At 47.2% G+C, this 23,025-nt stretch overlaps 3 protein-coding genes across 16 annotated transcripts in view; 1 reads left to right on the forward strand and 2 right to left on the reverse strand.

Annotated features, from left to right (window-relative positions):
- LOC120375719 (beta,beta-carotene 9',10'-oxygenase-like) overlaps positions 1–9,097 on the reverse strand; it is a 42,121-nt gene extending 33,024 nt beyond the window's left edge. The window contains exons 1-3 of one of the 3 annotated variants that reach the window (XM_039496579.1): positions 8,952–9,097; positions 7,802–7,867; positions 6,624–6,735 (exon numbers count right to left, since the gene is read on the reverse strand). In XM_039496579.1, the coding sequence (XP_039352513.1) occupies positions 6,624–6,735; positions 7,802–7,861 (172 nt within the window). In that variant the 5' untranslated portion in view covers positions 7,862–7,867; positions 8,952–9,097. The other 2 variants (XM_039496581.1, XM_039496580.1) reach the window with 2 other exon arrangements.
- A 55-nt stretch (positions 9,098–9,152) lies between these two features.
- LOC120375721 (trehalase-like) lies at positions 9,153–17,789 on the forward strand. 7 transcript variants are annotated; one of them, XM_039496590.1, is made up of 11 exons: positions 9,153–9,198; positions 10,170–10,262; positions 10,614–10,730; positions 12,322–12,444; positions 13,288–13,337; positions 14,105–14,305; positions 14,935–15,152; positions 15,803–15,908; positions 16,591–16,703; positions 17,255–17,308; positions 17,547–17,789. In XM_039496590.1, exons 2-11 carry the CDS (start codon positions 10,210–10,212, stop codon positions 17,688–17,690), a joined length of 1,179 nt encoding a protein of 392 aa, XP_039352524.1. In that variant the 5' UTR covers positions 9,153–9,198; positions 10,170–10,209; the 3' UTR covers positions 17,691–17,789. The 7 variants fall into 7 exon arrangements, 6 of the variants coding, with proteins under 6 accessions (XP_039352524.1, XP_039352522.1, XP_039352521.1 ...); XM_039496588.1 differs by lacking the exon at positions 9,153–9,198 and adding an exon at positions 9,636–10,015 and having other exon boundaries at positions 16,591–16,749; XM_039496587.1 differs by lacking the exon at positions 9,153–9,198 and adding an exon at positions 9,636–10,015.
- A 1,260-nt stretch (positions 17,790–19,049) lies between these two features.
- Positions 19,050–23,025, reverse strand: part of LOC120375716 (pleckstrin homology-like domain family B member 1) — a 97,169-nt gene continuing 93,193 nt past the window's right edge. For all 6 annotated transcript variants that reach the window (XM_039496570.1, XM_039496574.1, XM_039496571.1 and 3 more), the window contains one exon: positions 19,050–21,313. In XM_039496570.1, the coding sequence (XP_039352504.1) occupies positions 21,173–21,313 (141 nt within the window). In that variant the 3' untranslated portion in view covers positions 19,050–21,172. The remainder of the gene's footprint in view (positions 21,314–23,025) is intronic.

Consider the following 23,025-nt stretch of genomic DNA (forward strand, 5'->3'; position numbering starts at 1 on the left):
CGAAATTCTTGTCACAGTAAAACTTCTGCACTGCATTATCATGTACTCTGTAAATATGATATACGGTAGATTAAGTGGTTTTAAAATTGTGCTGCATCTTCATTACACAATTGAGAATTATCCCATTATATACATTGCTAGTTCTGAATGTATGTACACTTGGATACTAACTTCTCCTAGTCTTTTTGAAGCTAAAGGTTGTGACACAGTTGAAAAAGTGAGTGAAAACTGTGGGGTTATGTATCTGCCTCACTATATTTGCATCTGTAATAGTCCCTTCCACCTTGATTCCCCTGCAGTTGTTTGTCTCGATAAGAATATAGCATCCTGGATGCCAGAAGCTGTGATTAGGCAACAGGAGATGGAACACTTGATGATTACCTGTTCTGTTTATTCCCCCTGAAGCACCTGGCATTGGCCACTGTCAGAAGACACGATACTGGGCTAGATGGACCTTTTGTCTGACGCAGGACGGCCATTCTTATGTTTTTATGTAATAAATGGCCAAAAAGTGTTTTGCCCCAGCCTAGAGAGTGAACATATATTGCCACAATCCACATATGCACATAAATTCAGATCTAAATATAGTTTCCATTTGTAATTATGCAAAACCCAACATGTAAGAATAGTAATGAATCTTTCAAAACATAAGGTGCAGTTCCCTGCACTACTTTAAGCGATTGTGTTATCACACCTTGTAAGTGCTGGCTTGTCCCCAACCCATGAAGGACCATTACCAGACTCAGAGTCTCTTTTCAAGCAGTTTTATTTTTCAAACCCCAGGGTATGTCTACAGTGTGTTTTAAAACCTGCAGCAGTGAGTCTCAGAACCTGGGTCTACTACAGTCTCAGTCAAGCTGATTCTAAAAACAGGTGTGTAGACTGTAATGGCATGCTAGACTTTATTATACTATTCAGCCACTACATGGTGCTGTATGAAACTTCCCTTATTTAGGCTATCCTCAGCCATACCTGGCAGTACATTAAAGGATCTTATACCCAACACATCCAGTATATCTCGCTGGGAAGGAAGCTCTGTAGCCAACCCAGATCTGGTACAGGAGTCTGACTTGCTAAGTGGCAGCCCTAAAACCTACTGTGTACAAAGTTTACATAACACGCATATTCAGGTTCAGGGGCCCACCCTGGGCTTCAAAGCCCATGCTCCACCAAAGCCCAAACATCTACATAGCTCAATTTTTAGTTCCACAGCACAAGCTCCATGAGCCTGAGTCTATGGACCCGGGTTCTGAAACTCATTGCCACAGATTTTAAAGTGCAACGTAGACATATCCCAAAACAACAAAACAGTTCCCCAGCCCACCCTGGGGCTACAGCTACCTGGGAATTTCCCCCTTTGCCTTTCTCGGGCCTTCCTGCTTCACATCCTATTGCACAAGAAAGGACTGAGAAAGGCAAAGGGGAAAATTCCCTGGCAGCTTGTAGCCCATGGTGGGCCGAATAACTCTTTTGTTGTTTTTGCTTATGTTTGGAAAATAAAACTGCCTGAAAAGAGATGCTGGGTGTGCCAGTGGATCTGTCGTGGGCTGAGACAAGCCAATACCTTACATGCCTATTGCTGGGAAAACAGGACCCTGAACACAAAATCAGGTAGTTAAAGGAAGGATTCTGGGAAAACATGCAAGATTGCAGTGAATACCACAGCTGTACAGCAAGTGAGAAATTATCACTACTTAGTAAGCATCATTACAGAAGATGGAAGATTGGATACTGAAGTCAGCACCAGAACAGCAAGAGCAAGACATTCTGGAAGAATAAACATCTAATCAGAAGGGACATAATTTGGAGACTAAATCCTAACTCTTAAAACTTACATTTGGCCCGTATTAAATTATGGCTGTGAAACATGGACATGCCAACGATCAGTAATAAAGAAACTATAGCCTTAGAATTATGATCTTATGGAGTAATTCAGAAAATATCATGGATAGACCACATAATCAATGAAAAAGTATTGCAGATCATTGGAACACAGCAAACATTATTTAAAGAACTTAAGAAAAGAAAGATTTGATTTACATTAATTTTTAAGAAGTTCAGCAGGTGATGCATGTTCACGGGCACTGGAAGGGAAAGTTAATAGCAGAAGAGTATGAAGCAGAAAAAGAGATTTGGATGGATGATGTGGTATCCTAGGTAGATCATCCACAAAAAAATTAGCAGAGGACTCTACAGAATGGGTTCCATGGTTGCCAACCTCCTGTAATGGAGATGCCTCTCCACACCACCAAAAAGAAAGTTTTAAAGAGCAGAGATAAAATCTGGGCCTCTATTGCAGTCAACTGCAAAACTCTCATTTACTTCAGCACGGCTAATATTTCACCCTAGGACTATTTGCTATTTTTAAAAGTAGATTTATATTCTGTTATTGATCTGAGATTTTACATTTTTTTTTAAACTTACTAAGGCAGTACAGTTTAAACAGTAGGGGAGAAGCTTAAAGGAAAAGTAATTGCCAGTTGAGCTTTGCTGATCAGATCTAGCAGCTTTAAAGCCAATTAATTTTCAGTTCAAACCTCCCTCAGTAAAACTGGAAAGCGGATTGTGATGGGAAAGGTGCCAGTTGGAGTCCATAGGTAATTCATTCCTCAATGACAATATGGAGCAGCTTCTAGATTCATTGTAGGTGATAAAGACAGTTTTGTTTGTTTATTTCCCCAGTAAATCTTGAGATATTTGAGAGAGGCGATTAGTAAAGAAATATCACCATCAGTGTGGACAAGATAATAAAAACAGCAAAATGATACTCTGGTATATCAGAGAAGGGAACTAAAATAATCAGCGAGGAAACTACTGTGCTATGAACACTATCTATCTATATAGAAGTTGTGCAGAACACTAACAGGCAGCCAACAGGCACACAGAAGGAGCACACTGATACTTTTAGCCAGTAAGATGGTCCCTGCAGATTCTTTTTTCAACTGGGAGAAACTGAAACATGAAGTCAGCCAGTCCGTCAGTTTCTACACTGATGAAAAGACTTCTATAAAATCAACAGGGAAGGAGAAACCTTTTTCTCTAAGGAAATGTTCTAAAGATTCTGGACATACTATTTTAAAGGATGTTCTGTACAGAAGCTAAAACTTTATATAATTAGTTGATTTTTTTTAAATAACCAAGTTGATAACATTCCTTTAGTAGTTGCCTAAATGCACATAGGGAAGAGATGGATGTTTTGTTCTTCTTTGGAGAAATTTAATCTATCTTTAATTCCATGTATTTGCTACCCAGATAATATGATGATAAGCACTTTAGAAATGCATATAAGTAACTATTTCAAAGTCAGACAAACTTCATGTCTGCCCATTAAAAAAACAAAACATGTCATAAGATTTTTTTTAAATTTTTGACAATTCATTTAACTATGCAGTGTATAGTTTACTGTCTAAGTTCAGGTACTATGGACACGACAGATGACTACTTTCAATGTGTCTTTGGACTATAAAGCATACTCACTAGAATGGAGTTCCAACATATGTAACATCTTCTGCAGATGCTTATACCTTGGCTGACATAAAAGTTATGAATATTTTACATGAAGCAATTCAGATGCAAAAAGAATAAGACATGACTACACAAAAACAAGGATGATTCTTCAGAGATGAACACCTTGCATTTAAGTGCACCTTAATGCCTGACTGTGCAATCATACTTAAAAGACGTGCACTTATATCTATAAATTATAGTCCTATTAAATAGATTTTAGAATTTTGCAAAGCGCTTTGGCCACAGTTCAATCGAGCTGATTCTTCGGCGGCAGATCAAAGAGGAAGAGAGGGAATGAGGGACCCACCGCCAAATTTCCACCAAAGACCCAGAGGTCCCGCCCCAATACCAGACGGTATCGCCCCTTTGAATTGGCCGCTCCAAGCACCTGCTTGCTAAGCTGGTGCCTGGAGCAGCCCTGGCACCAATGAAAGTCAGATTATGTTTACTTAGGTGCTTAAATAAGGATTTAGGTGTCTACATTCAGAAACAAGAGTGCTGACCTGTCCTTTTTATCATCATTATACTTTATAAAGTAAACATTTTGAAAGGAGTTTTGTAAAACTATAAATAACCACAATTTTTCAAGTTTTCTTTTTTTTTTTTAAAGTCAAATTCTTAGTCTAAGATAAACATTTTAGAGTAGTAAACAAAAATATTATATTAGTTGGTATTATTTCTAAATTAAGGTTGATAATTCCAGTGTCTTCACATTTTGATTTTGTCTAAGTTAAGGTGGAAGGTCTGGCAAGACAAACATACAATCCATAGTAGTGCACATTAAATATTAACATGTTAACAGTGATGCCATCTGTAAATTTAAGTTTATGAAGGTTATGACTGCAGCTACCGTGACATTCTACAAACTTTAGTTGTCTTATACATACCTCTCCCATTCTCCCAAGTTAACCTTTTACAGTACCCCTTAACAGCAATATCATCATTTATTTTAAAAGAGAATAGGCAAAATTGTTAAGCTAACGTAATATTCTTATAAAATGGATGCAAAGTAAGAAGGAGACTAAGATTCAGATTTTCAAAGATATTTAGGCATCATCCTACAGGACTTTCTAGTGGTTTTCTTTATTAATTAGTCTGGCAAACTGCACAAATGATATCCTGTACATTTTATGAATCATCGTTTGAACTCAGTCAATAGACAGTGAAGAAAAATTGTTCAAATACTACTTAAGTATTAAGTAAATTGTATATACGCCACACAATACTGACATAGTATGGGGTTAATTTTCAATATATTGCCTGGGAATTTGGCAATGTGACCCAAACTACTGTTAACGTTACCCTATGATTCGTTTAAAATCAACAGAAGAGCTAAAGTGTATTTTCAAATAAATCTTGCCAAAAGCTATTTTTACACTCTTCATGGAATAAGATCCTTGAGAGCTCCCTCATTCCAAAGCTTCCTTCCTCTCTCTATGTTCTGAGACCAAAAAAAAAATATTTATTCTAGTAAGAATTGTTTGTAGAATCAAATCCGCAGTATAAAAACAAACATTAACAGAAAATCAGTAAGTGGAAAAACAATTTAAAGGCTATTTTCATTTATACTGTTAGCCAAGTTTGATAAGGGATGTCATGTAAGTTCTGGGGGGAAAATTTAATCATGACAATGTTTGATAAAATCCCCCGCCTCTGTTCTCCTGTGATAGCTCCAAGCCCTAGGATCTCCAGGCTCCCTTTATTTTATTCTTCCCATCTCTTCAACATGCTCAAGGGAAGGGAACCCAGGGCTCAGAATAAGCAAGTCAGTAAAGATGACAAACTTATGACTTGATTTTAAAAACCACTTAAAGGCACAGGTTTTATCATGGAGATCAGTGTTTTGTATCACTAATTAACACTGCACTAATTACTGTCTGTTCTCTTTGTTTTGATTTTTTGCTATATTTCAATAAAGTATGCTGCTGCCAAAAGTGTTAAAAATTGCTTGAACTGTTAAAGATACATACAGAAAGCTAAATATGTATGAAACCCTGCACCTTCCCTTACAGCGTATGTTCTCGTATACAACACCATACATGACCAACACGCTGTGCCCTACATTTCAGCTTATTTGCCAGACAAAATCAATTTTAGCTTTGCAGGGTGTTTGCAATGACTGTGAATCTGTGTCTCAGACTCTCTCTTTTCTGCTTCAAGTGATTTTCTATGGTCCTCGCTTCGTTCAAGATTCCATCAAGCTCTTGTACATAAGAAGCATCCATTGCCGCTCTCTCACTTAATTGGAAAAAAACCTAATGTTAAACTAAATACTTAAAAATATTAACACTCTCAACTACTACTGATATTTGGAATTGCTTTAATGCTTTGCTTATAAATCAGTTGTCTATCAGTCAGTGGAATATATGACTAAATTAACTCTTCAGTTTCACAGACTAAGTAGAGGAGTTTGTTATTTCAGGATTTAGGGTTATTTTTTTCCTTCTTCAGTTTCTTGACACTGCAGACACTTCACCACACCATATCCCACCTTTATCTATCAATCATCTAGGTATTTATATTAGCACTCATCATTGTAGTATCCAAGTGCCTTCCATCAGTTGGAAAAAAAAAAAAAAAAACTAACAATATTTCTGTCTTCCTGTCCTGGCAGGCTTTTTATCTTGTTTTTTCAATAAAAAGAACTGCATGTATTTGTATTCCAGTGTCAGCATATAGGAAGGCTAGGGCAAAAAGATGGATTTTGTATTTTGTTCTGAGGTTAAAAATAAAGTTTTTTGATCAATCTGGCAATACTCTAACACTAGTCAGAACTATGAGCTTGCATCAAGGGGAGAATTACACCCCATGCAGTGAAAAGCATTAGCCCATCAAACCACATTGCATCCTATCCACATTTCAAGGTTGGCAAGTAGTTAGACTAAAAATATTTTAAGAAACAAGAATTATCCCATGTTATTTTAAGTATATAAAAATTGTATAAAAAGTTTAAAGCTGACTTGCCTTAAAATATGGGCATATTTTGACAACAAGTTATTAATTTCCTTGTTCATATCTGTTAATACAAATATTTATTTTATTTCAAAGGCTTGAATTGAGTGGTTCATGTCAACATTGATATGTCTGAGTAGATCTGAATATTTTTAATACATCACCATTTAAAACCTTTTCCAGTGCTTCAGGTTTGTAAAGTGACTGTGAGCTTTCAGAAAGAGCCAGGTCTGGTCTTTCCAGGGAGGACAACTGAGGACTTTCTGAAGCTTCATTCTAGTAACAAAACACATGGGAAAAATGCATGGTAGTATAGGTTCTTAGGAATTTGAAACTTTGCAGTTTGGACCTGCATTTTGGATTTTATTTTAAATTAAGGTTATAGTATTGCTGACTTCACATGCAGCTTGTGTTCTTAACCATGTGAGTGTACTATGCCTCCATCCTGAATCTGAACAGGTAATGTGATTAACAGGTTATAATATGGTTCTGCTGTATAGACAAGCCCTCTTAAACCAGCTAGTCAGTTTTGCCTCCCTGGTATCTTGCCAAAGGTCACTCTAAAGTGCACTTTACCATATGAAAAAAGCAACAATCTTCTGCTCTGAGCACCAACAGATGAGGCAGTATGAGATAGTTGTACAGATTTTCCCACAATGCCAACAGTTTTGACTTTTGACAGGCCCGGCATGTGGCTGTGCTGCAAAATGCTACATTAACACACAATGAAATGAAAAAACACAAAAGAGACTTAACTGTACAGACTGGTCCTGTCTTCCCTGAGTACTTGAGTGGTTACAAAAGCTAGCATTATCAGCTCAGAAAGATAATAAAGTTTACCATGTTCAAGACGGCACTTGAACTCCTGACACTATTATTCCAGTCAGAATAAGAGGTAACAATGAAATTTCAAATTCCCACCTGCTAGAAAGCAAGCTGATTCATGGGGATGGATGAAATTAAAATCTGTTTTCAATACTGAGTTGAGATATTTGAGTGGTTCAATAGACAACCTGATTCTATGCAACCTAAAGTTTTGTTTTCAATCAAGATAAGCCCTACAGAGAAGTGCAGCTGTAAGTAAGTCAAATTTTGTTTGTCGTGAAAAGCAAAAGCTTTATTCTGTGATCTTCTAATGCACTCAGGAAAACCATACAACTCTTCTGTAGTTTACATGGAGTGAGATGGTGGTCTGACCCCGGTTCGTATTGGACAGTTATCCATGGCAGTCTCAGTGAAGAGAGCACAAACTGAATGGGCATTTTAACTGAGCTCCCCTAAGCCCTAGAAGGGTTCCCTTGTCCATTCCTCTCCCCCATCAAAGTCAGAGAAAACCACTCACCTCCATCTCCTTTCTACGCTTACTTCTATTTTCATCAACTTTTACTGTGTTACTTGTCATTGTTACCTGACAAAAAATGTAATGTCACATTTGATGAGTAAAAATAAAAGACTATAACATGAATTTTCAGCATAATGTGATCTCCATAGAGTCCCACTTTATGAAAGGTGAAGCTAAAGCCCCAAGTAAAGGGTGGCAAGAGAAACACAACTGGATAAAGTAGGAACTGAAGAAACAATATGTCACAATGATTGTATGCCACAACCTGCCAGTCTACATACACTAATTCAGACAGCATGAGTACAATTCCATACTCAAGCTCAGATGTCATGAACCGCACTGAGATGGGCACCATACTGGCTATGGAGCTATTTGTACCAGAACCAGCAACTACCAGTGAAAAACATTACTATTTAAATCATGATCCTTTCGGCCAGCACTCAAAGCAGAACTCTCTGTGCTGCAGGGAAGGCAGCCTGGTCTTGTGGCGAGAGCCAGGGCCAAGAGTTAGGACTCCTGGGCTCTCTTCTTGGCTCTGGAAGAGTGGTCCGGTGGTTAGCGCTGGGGGAAACAGACAGACAGGACTCCTTGGGTCTATCTTCAGCTTCACCCACTGTGGGGCCCTTCCCTATATGTCGAATGGGAATGGCACTCACCCACCCGGCGCACAGGGACCTGTGAGACTGAACAAGTTAGTGCCAGCAAAGTTTTGTGAGCTCTTTGGACAAAGGCGCTGGGAAGGGGCAAATGATTGTTGTTATTCACTCCAAGCCCCTTCTAGCAAGCCTCTACCTTGACTGTGCGGCCTATGGGCAGCAACAGGTGTGAACTGGGTTTGTGATGGGTCCAAACGCCCCCCAATGCCCCATCTCGGAGGGGATTACCCCTCTTTAGGGAAAGCAGTGCCCACCCAGATCCTAATAACCCCCACAAACACCCGGCTGCACCCCCCTCACAGACATACCCTTTCTACCCCACCACACCCCTGCAGCTCCACTGCCTGGAGGTCTTGGCATGCAGCCCCTGGTGACCCCCCCGACCCCGCAAAGTGCACCCCCCCACATACACCCCTTTCCCCCCCACAGCTCTGCCTCCAGTGCAAGAACCACTGAAACCCTAGTGCCCCCCCCCATTAACACCTGTAACCTACCCCCGCAAGCTGCACGCGCCCCGCCCTGAGGACCGGGGGGTAGTGGGGGGAGAAGGCTCGCGCCGGAAGCGGCCGCTAACGGTTCCGCGCGCGGGCGTCGGGGCGGGGAGGGTCCGCACTCAGGCCCCCCCGCGGCGAGCCCTGCCTATCAGCGGTGCAGTTACCCGCTCCCGCCGCCAGGGGGCAGCTGGGCACTGACTGAGCCCTAGCGGCCGAGTGCGCTGGGCTGGGCGCTCGGGAAGGCGGGGTTCGCAATGACACACACAGAGCCCTACACCCCACAAACCTCACACACACACCACAACCCCCCCGAGACCTATACCCCACAACCCTCCAAACACACCTACACCCCACAAACCTCTCTCACACAGCCCTACACCCCCCAAACCTCACACACACACACCTACACCCCACAAACCTCACACACCGACACCCCACAAACCTCTCTCACACACCACAACCCCCCCCAGAGACCTATACCCCACAACCCTCCAAACACACCTACACCCCACAACCCTCTCTCACACACCACAACCCCAAGACCTATACCCCACAACCCTCCAAACACACCTACACCCCACAAACCTCTCTCACACAGCCCTACACCCCACAAACCTCACACACACACATCTACACCCCCCAAACCTCACACACCTACACCCCACAAACTTCACACACAGCCCTATACCCCACAAACCTCACACACACACACCTACACCCCACAAACCTCACACACACACCACAACCCCCGCCCACACACAGAGACCTATACCCCACAACCCCCCCCACACCTACAGCCCACAAACCTCACTCACACACATACATAGAGCCCTACACCCCACAAACCTCACACACCTACACCCCACAAACTTCACACACACAGCCCCATACCCCACAAACCTCTCACACACAGAGCCCTATACCCCACAAACCTCTGTCACACACACACACACACCCCTACACCCCACAAACCTCACACACGGGGGTTGTTTCAAATAATTGTACTTGTTGAAACGATGTGACAAGCTGTCCTGTCACACACTAGGTGCGGCCATGACTGAAAGGTGTGGGTGCAGACACACTGTCCTCAGCCCTGGCCTCAATCCCAATGCTTGGCAGAGTGGGTGTGAGCATGGACCATCTTACATTTGGTTCATGCAGGGCCACAAGCCCAAAGCATCTGGTATCGCTTGTGCAGCTGCTTCTTTTGTGCTGCAGGGATTCCTACTGGGTGATCGAAGGGCTGCTCCTCTCTGAAATGGCAGCCACGGCCAAGGGGATGATACAGAACTTCCTGTACCTGGTGGAAAGGTGAGACCCTGACCTAAAGCACTTAGAGAGAGGAGGCTGGCTGGAGGCTCGTTACCTTCCTCCCTCAACTCTGAAGCCACTCCTTCCCTGTCCAAGCATGAGGAGCTGAGCAAGTGACACAGCCATGGCTCTGGCAGTGCCCTCTGCTGAGAGGGTGTCACTTTGAGGATGCTTGTGCGGGGACCGTTGTCATGAGGGGCATACGTCATCTTGTCCTCCAACTTTTGCCATCTCCTCACAGTTGCAGGGCCCTGCTCCAAATGCAGTGTGGGAAGTGGGGAGGCTTCTGCAGGGCCCTTCATCTTCCTCCCCTGGGATTGTGTAACACATGGTCTCTCCCCTGATGGGCAGGTATGGGCACATCCCGAATGGAGGGCGAGTCTATTACCTACGCCGGAGCCAGCCACCTTTCCTCACTCTGATGATGGATGCCTACCTGGCCCATGCCAATGACACAGACTTTCTCAGGTGGGCATGAGGTTCTGCTAGGCATCACCAGTACCCTGTATGTCCTAGGGAGCAGGGGTGGATTCTCCTTACCTCTTCCCCCATCCCCCATGGCTGGGGCCAATCCCTTGAGCTCTCCCTCAGGATCAGGTCCAGATGGCTGCAGAGGACATGGGTTGGCACTCTGTGTGACGGGTTAGATCACAGAAACACCCTTGGGAGCTGCCAAATGATATGCCAAGACTACCTCTGCTCCTGTTTTCCCTGCCAGCTCAGGACTCCAGCACCCTGTCTTGCTGAGCCAGACAGTCCCATCTGCTCCAGCAAAGACCCAGGGTCTGAATTACTTGCCCCAAACTGCAGGTTTACCTGAAAGCAGCTCACAGAAGTGTGCTTGTCTTTAACACTCAGATGCCCAACTCCCAATGGGGTCTAAACCCAAATAAATCCGTTTTACCCTGTATAAAGCTTATACAGGGTAAACTCATAAATTGTTCGCCCCATACAACACTGATAGAGATGCACACGTGTTTGCTCCCCCAGGTATTAATAGATACTGAGTTAATTAATAAGTAAAAAGTGATTTTATTAAATACAGAAAGTAGGATTTAAGTGGTTCCAAGTAGTAACAAACAGAACAATGTAAGTCATCAAGCAAAATAAAATAGAATGCGCAAATCTATGTCTAATCAAACTGAACACAGATAATCTCACCCTCAGAGATGCTTCAATACGTTTTTTTCCTCAGACTGGACACCATTAATGGCCCACACTTTGCATAATTACAATAGGCCCTCAGAGTTATATTTCATATTTCTAGTTTCAGATACAAGAGTGTTACATTTATCCAAATAGGATGATCACGCTCAGTAGATTATAAGCTTTGTAACGATACCTTAAAAGAGACCTTTTGCATGAAGCATATTCCAGTTACATTATATTCACTCATTAGCATATTTTTATAAAATCATATAGGCTGTATCGTCACACCCTGTAACCTAAGGTGATAAAGCTCCCCCGTCTCCCATGGCACCAATGAGGATCTTGCATAGCAGTGAGGGTGGGCACTGTCTGCATGTGCAGACAGGATGGGACTTGGAGTGGCCATGATTCTGTCCATTGGGTGCTCCATACTCCAGGTGTCTGTGACTCTTACCCCACCCCCTTTTCACAATAGGCAGAGCCCCCTCCCTGGGTGCACACATGCCCCTGCATATGCCCTCTCCTCCTCTGAGATTTCCAAGCACACCCCAGGCCCCCATAAGCCTGGCTAGTCTGAGCAAGAGCCCATCGCTGTAATATTGGGTACAGCATTGCCACATGAGCCATCTACTGACTGGTCCCAGGGCCAGCGTGGTCTGCACTCTGCTTGGCCAGCATGTGTTGGAGGCAGCAGGAGCATTGCTCCAGGTCATGGTCTGTGCTGTGTATGCCCTTCAAAGCATACACCGAGCAACACCCACTGGGAAGTTCCCTGGAGTGGTTCATTCCCTACTGGGCTTCCTGTCCCCCCCCCAGTTCCTGGGCAGACCCATGACTGGGTGATTTGTTCCTCATGGAAAGAGACTGCTCCGTGAAGAGGCACTGACCATGCCTGTGGTCTGATTCCCAGGGAGAATATCCATCTGCTGGAGGTAGAGTACGAGTTCTGGCAGAGGAATCGCTCTGTGAGCATCACAGTTGGGGACAGGAATCACACTCTGAACTACTACAACGTCCAGATCGGGGAGCCCAGGTACCATCCGAACAAACGCCGTCTAATGGAGTTACACTAGAGGAGGAGTCAGGACTCCTGGGTTCTATTCCCAGCTCTGCCACTTACTGTGTGGCTTTGGGCAAGTGACTCACTGCCCCTTCCATGCCTCAGTTTCCCCAGCAACAGAGGGGGATAATCCTTCCTCCCACCCCCTCTTTTGGGGGCTATTGCACATGCAGGTCTCTAGCAAAGCTCTACAGTGGCACTGAGTATGTTCTACAGACCATTCCCCGTCCTCTGTGATGGAGACAGGTGCTGATGGACATGGCTGTGTTGTCTCTTCCCAATCCTGTCCTGTGATAGGACATTGACATCCCAGTGCAGAGTGGGCTGTCCTTCTCCAGCCCCTGCAGAAAACAAGCTGCTGCACAGAGCCGCGCCTGTCCCAGAGCATGCACAGGCAAGACCTGCAGTTGCGGGCAAAGGTCTGGCCTCCTGTTACCCTGAGGAATGTGTCCCTTGGAGACTTGGGGGTCCACTGGGCAGACAGCTCGAGGAGGCACTCTCAAGCCCAGCACATGGGTTGCTGGTTGAGATCTGGAACTGCTGAAGGTGAAGCGGTGCCTTATGGGATTCGTGCTGCCCTCAATGTCCGACAGGGTCATCACGCTGCAGTGCCTGGCAGCTGGTCCTCGTAGGACCACTGGTAGGATTTCACCCACAACCTCAGCTTCTGGCTTCCCCTGTGCGGAGCCACTGTGAGACCTGGCTCTGCATGCCAGGCATCTGAGCCTTTGCCTGCTTAGGGCAAGGAAATGACTAAGAACTGGACTGACCTGGTGATCTCTCTGTCTCCCAATCCCTGTCCACCCTCCCCTGCAGACCAGAGTCCTACAGCAAAGACTGGGAGTTGGCAAGTGATTTAAATGAAGGTAAAGAGAGATTTCTGTGATGACAGATGCTGTCCCTCTAATGCCCACTAGAACACAGCAGCCTGTGCTGCTCTTCACTGACTGCACCTAAATGTGGGCACCCATGTGCCAGGGGGAGATTTCTGAGAGCTGGGATGGGGCTTGGATATGGAATTCCCATCTGTGGGAGGTGAGGCCATGGCACAGATGTGGTGGCATTGGGGGTTAGGTTCCTTTTGGCCATGGCATCTTGTGATCACTTCTGGAGCTCTCTGGACAGAATCCTGGTGTCCTTCCTGGGAAGCTGGGTGGTGGGATCATGCCCACCAGATAGTTTCACTCTCCTTGGACTGCCTGGGTTCAGGCTTCTACATGATTCAGCCAGGGAAACATCATGTATCAATTCTCCAGGACAGGATTTGTTGGGGCTCCCCAGGCTTTGTGCTCTAACAGTTCCTTCTTTCTAAGGAGCCTTGGGATGGAGCTAAGGAAGTGTGATAGAAGCTGCTTAACCCCTGCTCCAGCTGAATCAGCATGGCCCTTATATCTGTGCTTGGGGCTCAGTGCTCTGGCCTAGGGTCCCTGCTCTAACAGAGGCTTCTATCCTCATTGCCCCAGTCTGGGAACCTGGTTCCAGCTGCACTGACATACATCCCATCAGAACCTGTGTTCAGGCCCCAGATCCCTTCTCTGCTGTTTCCTGCCAGTGGTCACCCTGGGCAGAGGTACTAAATCTTCTGCCACAGGGGACATTGAGTAGTATCTGTGCCAGTCTGTGTGTCTTGCAGATGCCAGGCAGGAGCTCTGGGCAGAGCTAAAATCAGCAGCAGAGTCAGGCTTGGACTTTTCCTCTCGCTGGTTCCTCTCCTGGCCTTCCTCACTCCCTGCGACACTGAAGGATACCAAAGCCAGGGCTGTAGTGCCAGTGGATCTGAATGCCTTTCTGTGCAAGACCGAGCACCTGCTGGCTTCATTCTACAGGATACTGGGTAAAGAGCCTGTTGGGAAGTGCCTCCCGTGGAGATACTGATGCCTGTTGAATCTCTTTCCCCCCGCCCCCCATGAGTCAGGGACACAAGATGCTGTTATTGGGGCAACAGCATCCTGTAGCATTGCTGCCCACAGAGCAGCTTGGGTAAACAGCAGTGTGGCCTAGTGGCAGCTTCCCACAAGTGGGAGCAGGAAGCAGTTTAACTCTTCTCTTGCCCCAGGTAAAGCCACTTTGCTGCTAACTTCATTTATTTCTGTGTTTGTTTAATTCTCAGGTGCTGGGAGCCTAGGGAGGGCATCAGGTGTGTAGGGGATGGGCATTGTAGGGATCAGTTTTGTCTAGGGCACCTGCCTTTCCCCGTCCTGTGGCTGTGTCATCAAATAGGAGCTGGAAGACTGTAGCTGACTCTGCATGAGCTGGAGTGGGTTTCAGCTTCCTCCCCCTCTAATACTGAGCAAAGGCCACAGGCCATGCTGTTCAGAGTGCCCTGGGACTAGAGTCTGCAGTGAGCGCTGCCAGAGGCCACAGCAAACATTGAGGCTGCCTTGTGCTGCAGTTAATCTGTGGATGCTCTGCAAACCCCTCACTAGTGTCATCAGCCATTTTCTCACTCTTTCTCTCTCGCAGGAAACACCACCAAGGCTGCCCAGTTCCAGGCTGCTCTGCGGCGCAGGCTCGAGGCTGTCCAAGCTGTCTTCTGGAATGAGGCTGCTGGAGTCTGGCTGGACTTCAACCTCCTGAAGAAGCAGCCAAACCCAGCCTTCTTCCCCTCCAACCTGGCACGCCTGTGGACTGACTGCTTCTCAGACCAGGCTGCAGCTGAGAGGGCAGTGCGGTACTTAGAGGTGAGCTGGGTTCATGTGAGTAAGAGTCCTCACCTCAACAGACCAGTGTCTCCATTAGCCCATCAGGTGGGGAGTGTTCCTTGCGGACAGTGGAGGGTACCACATACCTTCCTATTGAGCCTGGCACATGCTGTCTGCACAGAGCTGAGCAAGGTGGAGCTGGAGCCCCGTTCTCATGTGGCCCTGTCCCGTGTTTGCCAGGAGATTCCCAGGACTTGCTTCTCTAGCTCAACCCACTAGTGACCCCTAGAGCCCGCTTCCTACACTGGGCCATGCCTGTTTCCATCCCAGAACATAAGAACGGCCATACTGGGTCAGACCAAAGATCCATCAAGCCCAGTATCCTGTCCTCTGACAGTGGCAAATGGCAGGTGCCTCAAAGGGAGTGAACAGACAGGTTATCATCAAGCGATCCATGCCCTGTCACCTAATCCCAGCTTCTGGCAAACAGAGGCTAGGGACACCATTCCTGCCCAACCTGGCTAATAGCCATCGATGGACCTCAGGAGCTTGGCTGGGCTAGAAGTAGCTGACCAGATTAGCCAACAAAGTCCTGTCTCCCTAGATCCCTTCTGTGGCCTTCTGTCTCCTGGATGGTGACTCACTGGGGAGCCCAATGCCACCATTCAAGATGCTATCTACGTTTGCAGGGGAGCACAGTGCTGTCCTACAAGAACGGGCTCCCTACCTCACTTTCCAGGACTGGCCAGGACCTGCCCAATGCCTGGCCTCCACTGCAGCATATGGTGATTGCAGGTAAGGATGCTGCTGTGCTCATATCCATAGTTTGCAGGACAGGAAGCCCATTGGAAAATTTGCTGTTTGGTACCAGGCCTCCAAATTGTTTTAGGACCTGCCCCTTGTTTCCTTGTACCTTGTCCCAGCCGTGCTGCAGCTCTAGGTATTGCATTATGCCTCTCTCAATCCCTGCCCTCCACTCTGCTGCTGCTTTGTAGCCTTGTGGATTGATCCTGTTTCTGTGGGTTTGGTTCCTGACTGTGCAGCAGCTGCAGGTCAGGCTGGGAGCTCTGCTGTGAGCCCAGGTGTCACAGTGCCATCTTGGTTTGGGAGAGACTCTCCCACCTGGGCCTTTTCCAAACTGCTGCTACAGCGGGCCATCCAGCCACTGATACTGCTTAGAGGAAAAGCCACAGGGCACTGATAACCCTCCTCACCTCTGCTTGAGAGTCCATAAGCCCTAACGGCCTTGATCTGTGGCCTTCACTCGGGCAAAACCCATAGGGTTTGGGTCCAACCTGTCAAAGCCTGCTTTTGGAGGAGGGGGTGGAGGAATTGTACAAAGCCCCTGCCACTGCCTGGCTTGCTGGGGTGGGCTTGAGCTCCAGTGAGGGCTCTAGCGTCACCTCTTGCAGGAATGGACAGGCTAGTGTTTGCAGGACCAGGTCCCTGACCTTCTGGCATTTATCTGTGTTCATAGGTTTGGCCAAGTCCAGCTCCTCGAGAGCCAAAGAAATTGCCTTTGACCTGGCCCAGAACTGGGTCAGAACCAACTTTGCCTTATATAAGAAGTACCAGGCCATGTTCAAGAAGGTAAAGACATTGGTGGTCCCGGACAGCCAGGCAGCAGCCCCTGTGGGTAGGAGCTTGTCAAGTGGAATTCATGCACACACCCTCCCCTGTGACCCTGGGCAGCTGGTGATGGTTACCTCAGAGAGCCTAGTGCTTGCATGGAAAGAGTCTGGGCTGCTACCCTGAAGGACCCTTGTCTTGTTTTAACCTTTTCGTTGTCAGTTTGTATTCAGACCAGGGCCCCAGGTGTGGAGGCACCAGCTCTGATCTCAGACAGTTCAGTCTGAGTGGGCTTGAGTGTGGGCAGATGTCCGGTGTGGGTGTGGATGTGGCTGGTCAGCCACGGGTCTCCCCTATTCTGCTGGCTGGTCTTGTCATTCTGTCCCTTCCCTCCTCTTCCAGTGCTGCTTTCTGCCCCTGCCTGGTGTACAGCTTCCTCTGCCTTAAGCAACTGTGCTCGTGAACGCAGAGCTGGATTCTGTGCCTGCCCCTCTTTCCCTGGACTCTATGGGGTGGGAACATTCTAGCCCCCACTCTAATGGGGCTTTCTGAATAATGGTCTTTCTCCTCAGTACAACGTGGATGGAGATGGGAAGCCAGGGACAGGAGGAGAGTACCAAGTCCAGGTAAGAGCATGTACTGAAATGCTTCACTGCCTACAGGCTGGGGATGTGTGCTCACAGAATCGCTCACTAGGCATGGAGGATGTGCTCTCCTCATGGGGGGAGGCCCCCTGTTTTGCCTCCAAATTGCTGGGCTGGAAGCTGCAGCTGGGGTTCATCAGTCTCCCTGTTGCAGCCATGTGTAAGCTCCTGCCCTGGGTAACAGCATGTGCCTTGCTAATGCTGTATTCTTCCCTGCCAGGAGGGATTTGGCTGGACCAATGGTGTAGTCCTGCAGCTCTTGGATCTCTACGGTAACCGCCTGACTTCTGGCTCCCCCTCTACCCTCTTCAGGGCCTGGATTGTTGCTGCTTGCATCATCTTCCTCCTTGACCTGAAATGGTAGGGGAAGGGGTTTGGGCTCCCAGAAGCAGAGCCAGAGGAGACAAGCCCATTATGTACTGAACAGTACCCTGGTCTTGTAGCCAGTTAGGGAAAAGTGTGTGTGTGTGTGTGGGGGGGGTGTTCATCGGAGCAGCCACAGGTGAACAATAGCTGTGACTAAAGCCCTGTGCATGCAGCCCTACTGAGCCCCCTACCTGCAATTCTCTCCTGCTTTTGCTGTTTCATTCATGTTTATCAAACTGGTCTTTGCTGTCATGCCTGCCTTGGTGGTTACCGGGACAAATAGGGGCCTGATTCTTGTGGAGGTCTGTGCTGAGGCCCTACATCCCCTAGTCTCAGAACAGAGTCTAGCCGTAGGGGCTGGGCACAATGGTCCCTGATCCCCCTGGTGTTGATAGCCATTGCACAGGTGACATCCCTGAGAGTGTGCGGGGTGTTTATCCCCCTCCACGGAGGGTGAGTTGTTACAGCTTCAGCACCTTGGCTCTGAGGCTTAAGTTGTAGCAGCTCATGCTTTTATCTTTGGAGGACCTTAGATCAGGCTCCATTGTGGCTATTACACATGCATCTGCTACAAGCAAGGGAACCTGCTGCTGCTCCCTGGGTCCCTTTCCCTGTCAGTGTTCCCGCTGCAGCATGTAGCCCTCGTTAGCAAAAAGTGAGACCTAGTCCTCCTTGCCCTTGTTGTGTCTTTGACTCCCTACCACAGCTCGTAGGCTGTGAGGTGACCCCGGGGCCTGTAGTGTAGGCTCAGTTCAGTGTGGCTGTGCAGCACCTGGCACAGTGACGGGAACTCCCCTCTACATGAGGAAAACAGTAGTGCTGTATTGCATCTGTCAGCCACAAGCTGCTCTTGCACTGTCCGATGGGCTTTTGCACACTTACCGTACAGATTCTGCACCTCAATTCTCCTGGTCACAGTAGAACAGGAACAACATGGCCCTGGGCGCAGAGGGGAAATGTGACTAGTAGAATGGGTTGCTACTGGTAGCAAACTCTTAAGGGGCTATGGGACATAGTGGTTTCATTCAAAGTCATCCGCTGCAGGTGCAGCCCAAACATTGCATATGCCTTAATTCACTGGTCAGAAACTAGCATTTCCAGGTGGGAGGAAATTCAATAATTTTGAAAGGTGGGGTTATTTTTAGTCAAAATTGGAATGGAACGAAAGATAAACATGTTACAAAAAATACATTTAAAAAAATAAAAGTGTAATTAATAAGAGGGTCAGTCTACTGCTGCTAGGGGCCCAGCTCATTGCCTACCACGGATCCTTTTATCCCCTCACAACGTTCCCTTTGTGCCACCCGTCCATGTCCCCCTCATTCAGAGAGATGTATAAATAGTTAAACTTGTAGAGTTTGTCTGGACAGCCACTGAGGCTGTCACCCTTCTGAACTCCATAGGGGCAGGGCAGGCGTCTTCCCAGCACAGTGCTACTGAGAACCCTTTGGCTCAGCTGGCTGTGGTCCAGAGTGGGGAAGGTGGAAACAACCTCAAGTCTGTTACTCAAAAGGCTTTATTGTTTGCAGTCTGTCTACAACTACTGAAAAAAGAGGCTGGATTGGCTGCTACCTGCCCCCAGCCTAGGTGAGCAGAGGGAGGTACAAACTGGACAAAAGGAGAGCTAGGCCGAACAGCAGTGGCACTTGTAGGAATTCAGATACCTAGGGTTAAAAAAGATATTTGGAAAATAAGGATTTCAAGGTTATAACAGCAAGGTGGGATTTAAATAGTCTTGTTCTTTCAAGGGATTTTCAGCTGTGTGAAACTTAACTCTTCACTATGCCCTAGAGGAGAGCTGTGGAAATTCCTAGCTCTCAGCTGGGTTTTGCTAATGTGGGTAGGTATAGGTAGCCACTTTAAAGGGGCATAAGATATCAAGGGGCCCAATTTCTTAGCCACTCAAAGCACCAGTGCTGTCACTTCCACTTCTACAGGTGGAGCAGTTTCAGGACTGGATAGTATGGGCCCAATGCTGCAAGGGGCTGCGCACCCTCAGCTCTCTGGGACTTGGAGGGGGCTCTGCACCTCACACCATTTAGCCTTTAGCTATGAATTTAGGCTCTGACTCCCCATGAGGCATGTGCAGACAGTTAACTGTAGGCACCTAGATTTAAGAACCAGGCTCTGCATTCTTCTTGCCCTGCCCTCCTGGCATCTCCTTTGGGTGAGGCACTTTTTAAAGCTCACAGTGTCAGAAGAACAAGCCACTGGTTCCATTAGACTATACGTCAGTGCCTAGTGCATGAGAGAGATCACAAGCTTGGCAGATATAAATATTCCCCCTCATCCCACAGCATTTGCACACCTGGGACAGTTACTTCTAACTTTACACCACACCATAACCCATCAGAACCTTCCAAGCAGGCACCTGGCCTGTGTTGATGCCCAGACTCTGAGGTGGTCAAGGCACAGGAAAGCAGAGAGATGTCTGACATGGACAGACCCCTCACTGCAGTAAATCTGGCAGGACGGTGATGGTGCACGTCCTGGCACCTGCAGCAGCCTTGGCACTGTTGAGCATGGCACAAGAAAAGGAAACAAGTCAAGTAGACAGTGGAGCAAACTGGGGTCTGGTCACAGGTGCTGGTAGGATGTGCTAGATGTGTCTGTGATGCAGTTGTTATAATGATGCCCAACAATCTCCCATTTAAAAAAGTGGCAGCATTTAGATAGCTTAGTTCTTTAATCCAACAGCTTCAGGCCTAGTTTGCACTGGAACCGGTGGGATGGTCTTTGGCAGCTCTTCGGCTTTGTACCTTTCAGCCTATTGATATGTTTCCATTGAAGAATAAAAAAGTCTGTTCTGTACTGTTACATATATTAAAAAAAACCCTCTTGGCTAGGCCTCTGTGCCAGCATTTCTTAACACCTCTCTGTTCCGTCTGAGAGTGATTACACCATGCCTGGGCACTAGCTAGGCACATGCCTTCACTCGTATCACCCACACTGCATTTAAGAGAGAGCGCAGGGCATTTGGTGCAGGCAGAAGGGGAAACGCAACAGCGATTCCACAAGGAATGGCTACAATATGAAAAATAAGGATTTTATAACAAAAAAATCATGGCTTTACAGGGCTGATTTTTCCTATTTTTTTAACATCCCTCCTCCCTCCCACTGAAAAAAACCAACTCCCCCACATTTATTCAAACAGCCCAAAGCTCTCTTGGGAAAAAGGGCAAGATGGCAAGAGTGCTGGGCCTGGGGCCAGGCCCCTCTAGTCATCAGGGAGGTTTAACCAACCAGGGCCCAAAGGGCATGATACAGCCAACATCTGCAAGGGAGGCAGCTCCTCTGTATTCAAGATCTTCTTGCTGCAGGCTAAACACCCCAGGTGGCGGGGATGGAAATGGCTGCCTGCTGTATCCAGGTGGTGGTGGGGCTTCCAGCTCATCTTGGCACTGTCAATGGCAAATCCATGTGGGAGAAGAAGAGAAGGCAGGTCTGGAACAGCACCACCGTAAGCACTCCTGGTCCCCATCAATTCATGAACTGGGTGTAGCCCTCTGCTCCAGTCACAATGACATCCATCCAGATCCTCATGGCCTCAGCTGATGGTGCCACCATGTAATAGAGGCGGTCGTGGGTCTTGACGCAGAAGGTAAGAGCTGGGTTGGGACTCTGCAGAGGTGAAAGAAAAACATGGGGAGCTTGTTCCTGCAGTAACTAGGGAGCCAGCTCTTGCCCCCCCCACACCACCAGCAGCCTAAGGCCCGCTGAGGACTTTTCCAACTACAGCTAGTGCTCCAGCAGACGGGGAGGGGAAGCAGTGCTGAGATTCAGCCCCATGGTGAGCATTTGCAGCTCCTTTGGTAAATGGGCCCTAGGGAGGCAGTACATGTGCAAGAAGGCACATTGGTCCTTTATCTTTGTGCCAATGTCCTGTGAGGTGCAGGACCAGACAAAGCATCACCATCATGGAACAGTGCTGGGGACTTGCATAACAGCAGAGAGCAACAACCAAGCTGACTACTGCCTGAACAAGGCTAGGTCAGAGGCTCAAGCCTGTACACCTGCCTGTCATGTTGCCCAGCTCCACCAATCCTAGAGAGAGGAAGACGTCCGCTGGACAGAGGGTGGGGGCAACCTGCCTGAGGTTCCTCTGCCTATGATATGACACTGAGTGAGCTTCTACCTGTAAAGACAAATCCTAGTCACACTGACATCAATGAAAGCTTTGCCTGATGGAAGTAGGATTTGGCCTGAAGAATGAGGCAGCAGCTTGAATGAATGGAGAAGGGGAAGATGAAGTATAGGATGTCCTGAGATGATGGCACTCCAGACACTTGAGATCTGCAAACAGCCCTGGAGCAGGAATGGCTGCAAAGGGTAGAGATCTCCCAGCACATGGAGAGAAACCCAAAAGCTGAAGCTACTATCTTGACTCATCATTCCAATCCACCTGTATTGTCAGACCAGAACAGCACTGAGGACAACAGGGTTGTGGAGGATGCAGCTTACACAGGATTAAAGGCTCCACTACTGCATTAAACAACCAGCCAGTCAGAGAGCCACTGCGACCCACTGAACGGAGTCAGGAGCCTGGGGGGCTGTCCCCGGCTCTCCTGGTGCAAACATGGCCATAGCCAAGTCAGATCATCTCTGTGCCTTGACTTCCCAGTTGATAATACATTCTTCCTACAAATCCGGTAAGTAAGGCAGGGTTGTGCTCCTAGAATCAGACCAATCACACAGCACATTCCTGAGCAGCCAATCGGCATGCACAGACTAAGCCCCAGCCAGCACAGAGAATGGCAGTATAAAAGAGGCTCAGACCTTGACACATGACCCTTACCAAGGGCAGAAGGGAGCTGCAGGTCTGGCATCTGTCCACTGGCAGATCTGTGGCCAGCATTGGGTCACTGGCATAGGATACAAATGCCCAGGGCATTCTCTGAGTCATGCTGGAGAGGGGCAGAGTTTACAGGTGTTACTGACTGGAATTGGCAGCTGAATGGTAGAAACAGCTGTATTCATTGATCTCAGGCCTGCAGCTACCCCAACAATTTAATGAGGATGTTACATTCGCAGAGGCAGCTTAGAGTCAAGGAGAATACTTGTTTGGGGAGACCATAGGCTGTGCAGATTCTGATATCACAAACTCCTTGTTTGATGCACGCACGCCCCAGATACCCTGAGCTGCTTCCTCAGCACACTACTGCTGAAGGTAAATCCAATCCACCCAAGCTGCTGCCATTTTGGAAAGATACTTAAGAAGCTGAGTGGGTGCAGAGGTGGAGCCTTAGGGAACCATAGTCTTGAACCCTGCTGGGAGCCTCAGCTGGCCCTGGAGTCAGTAGGAGATAGATATGTGGCACTTTGCATTTCTGCAA

The sequence above is a fragment of the Mauremys reevesii genome, linkage group 12, assembly GCF_016161935.1.
Source record: "Mauremys reevesii isolate NIE-2019 linkage group 12, ASM1616193v1, whole genome shotgun sequence".
Taxonomy (NCBI): domain Eukaryota; kingdom Metazoa; phylum Chordata; order Testudines; family Geoemydidae; genus Mauremys; species Mauremys reevesii.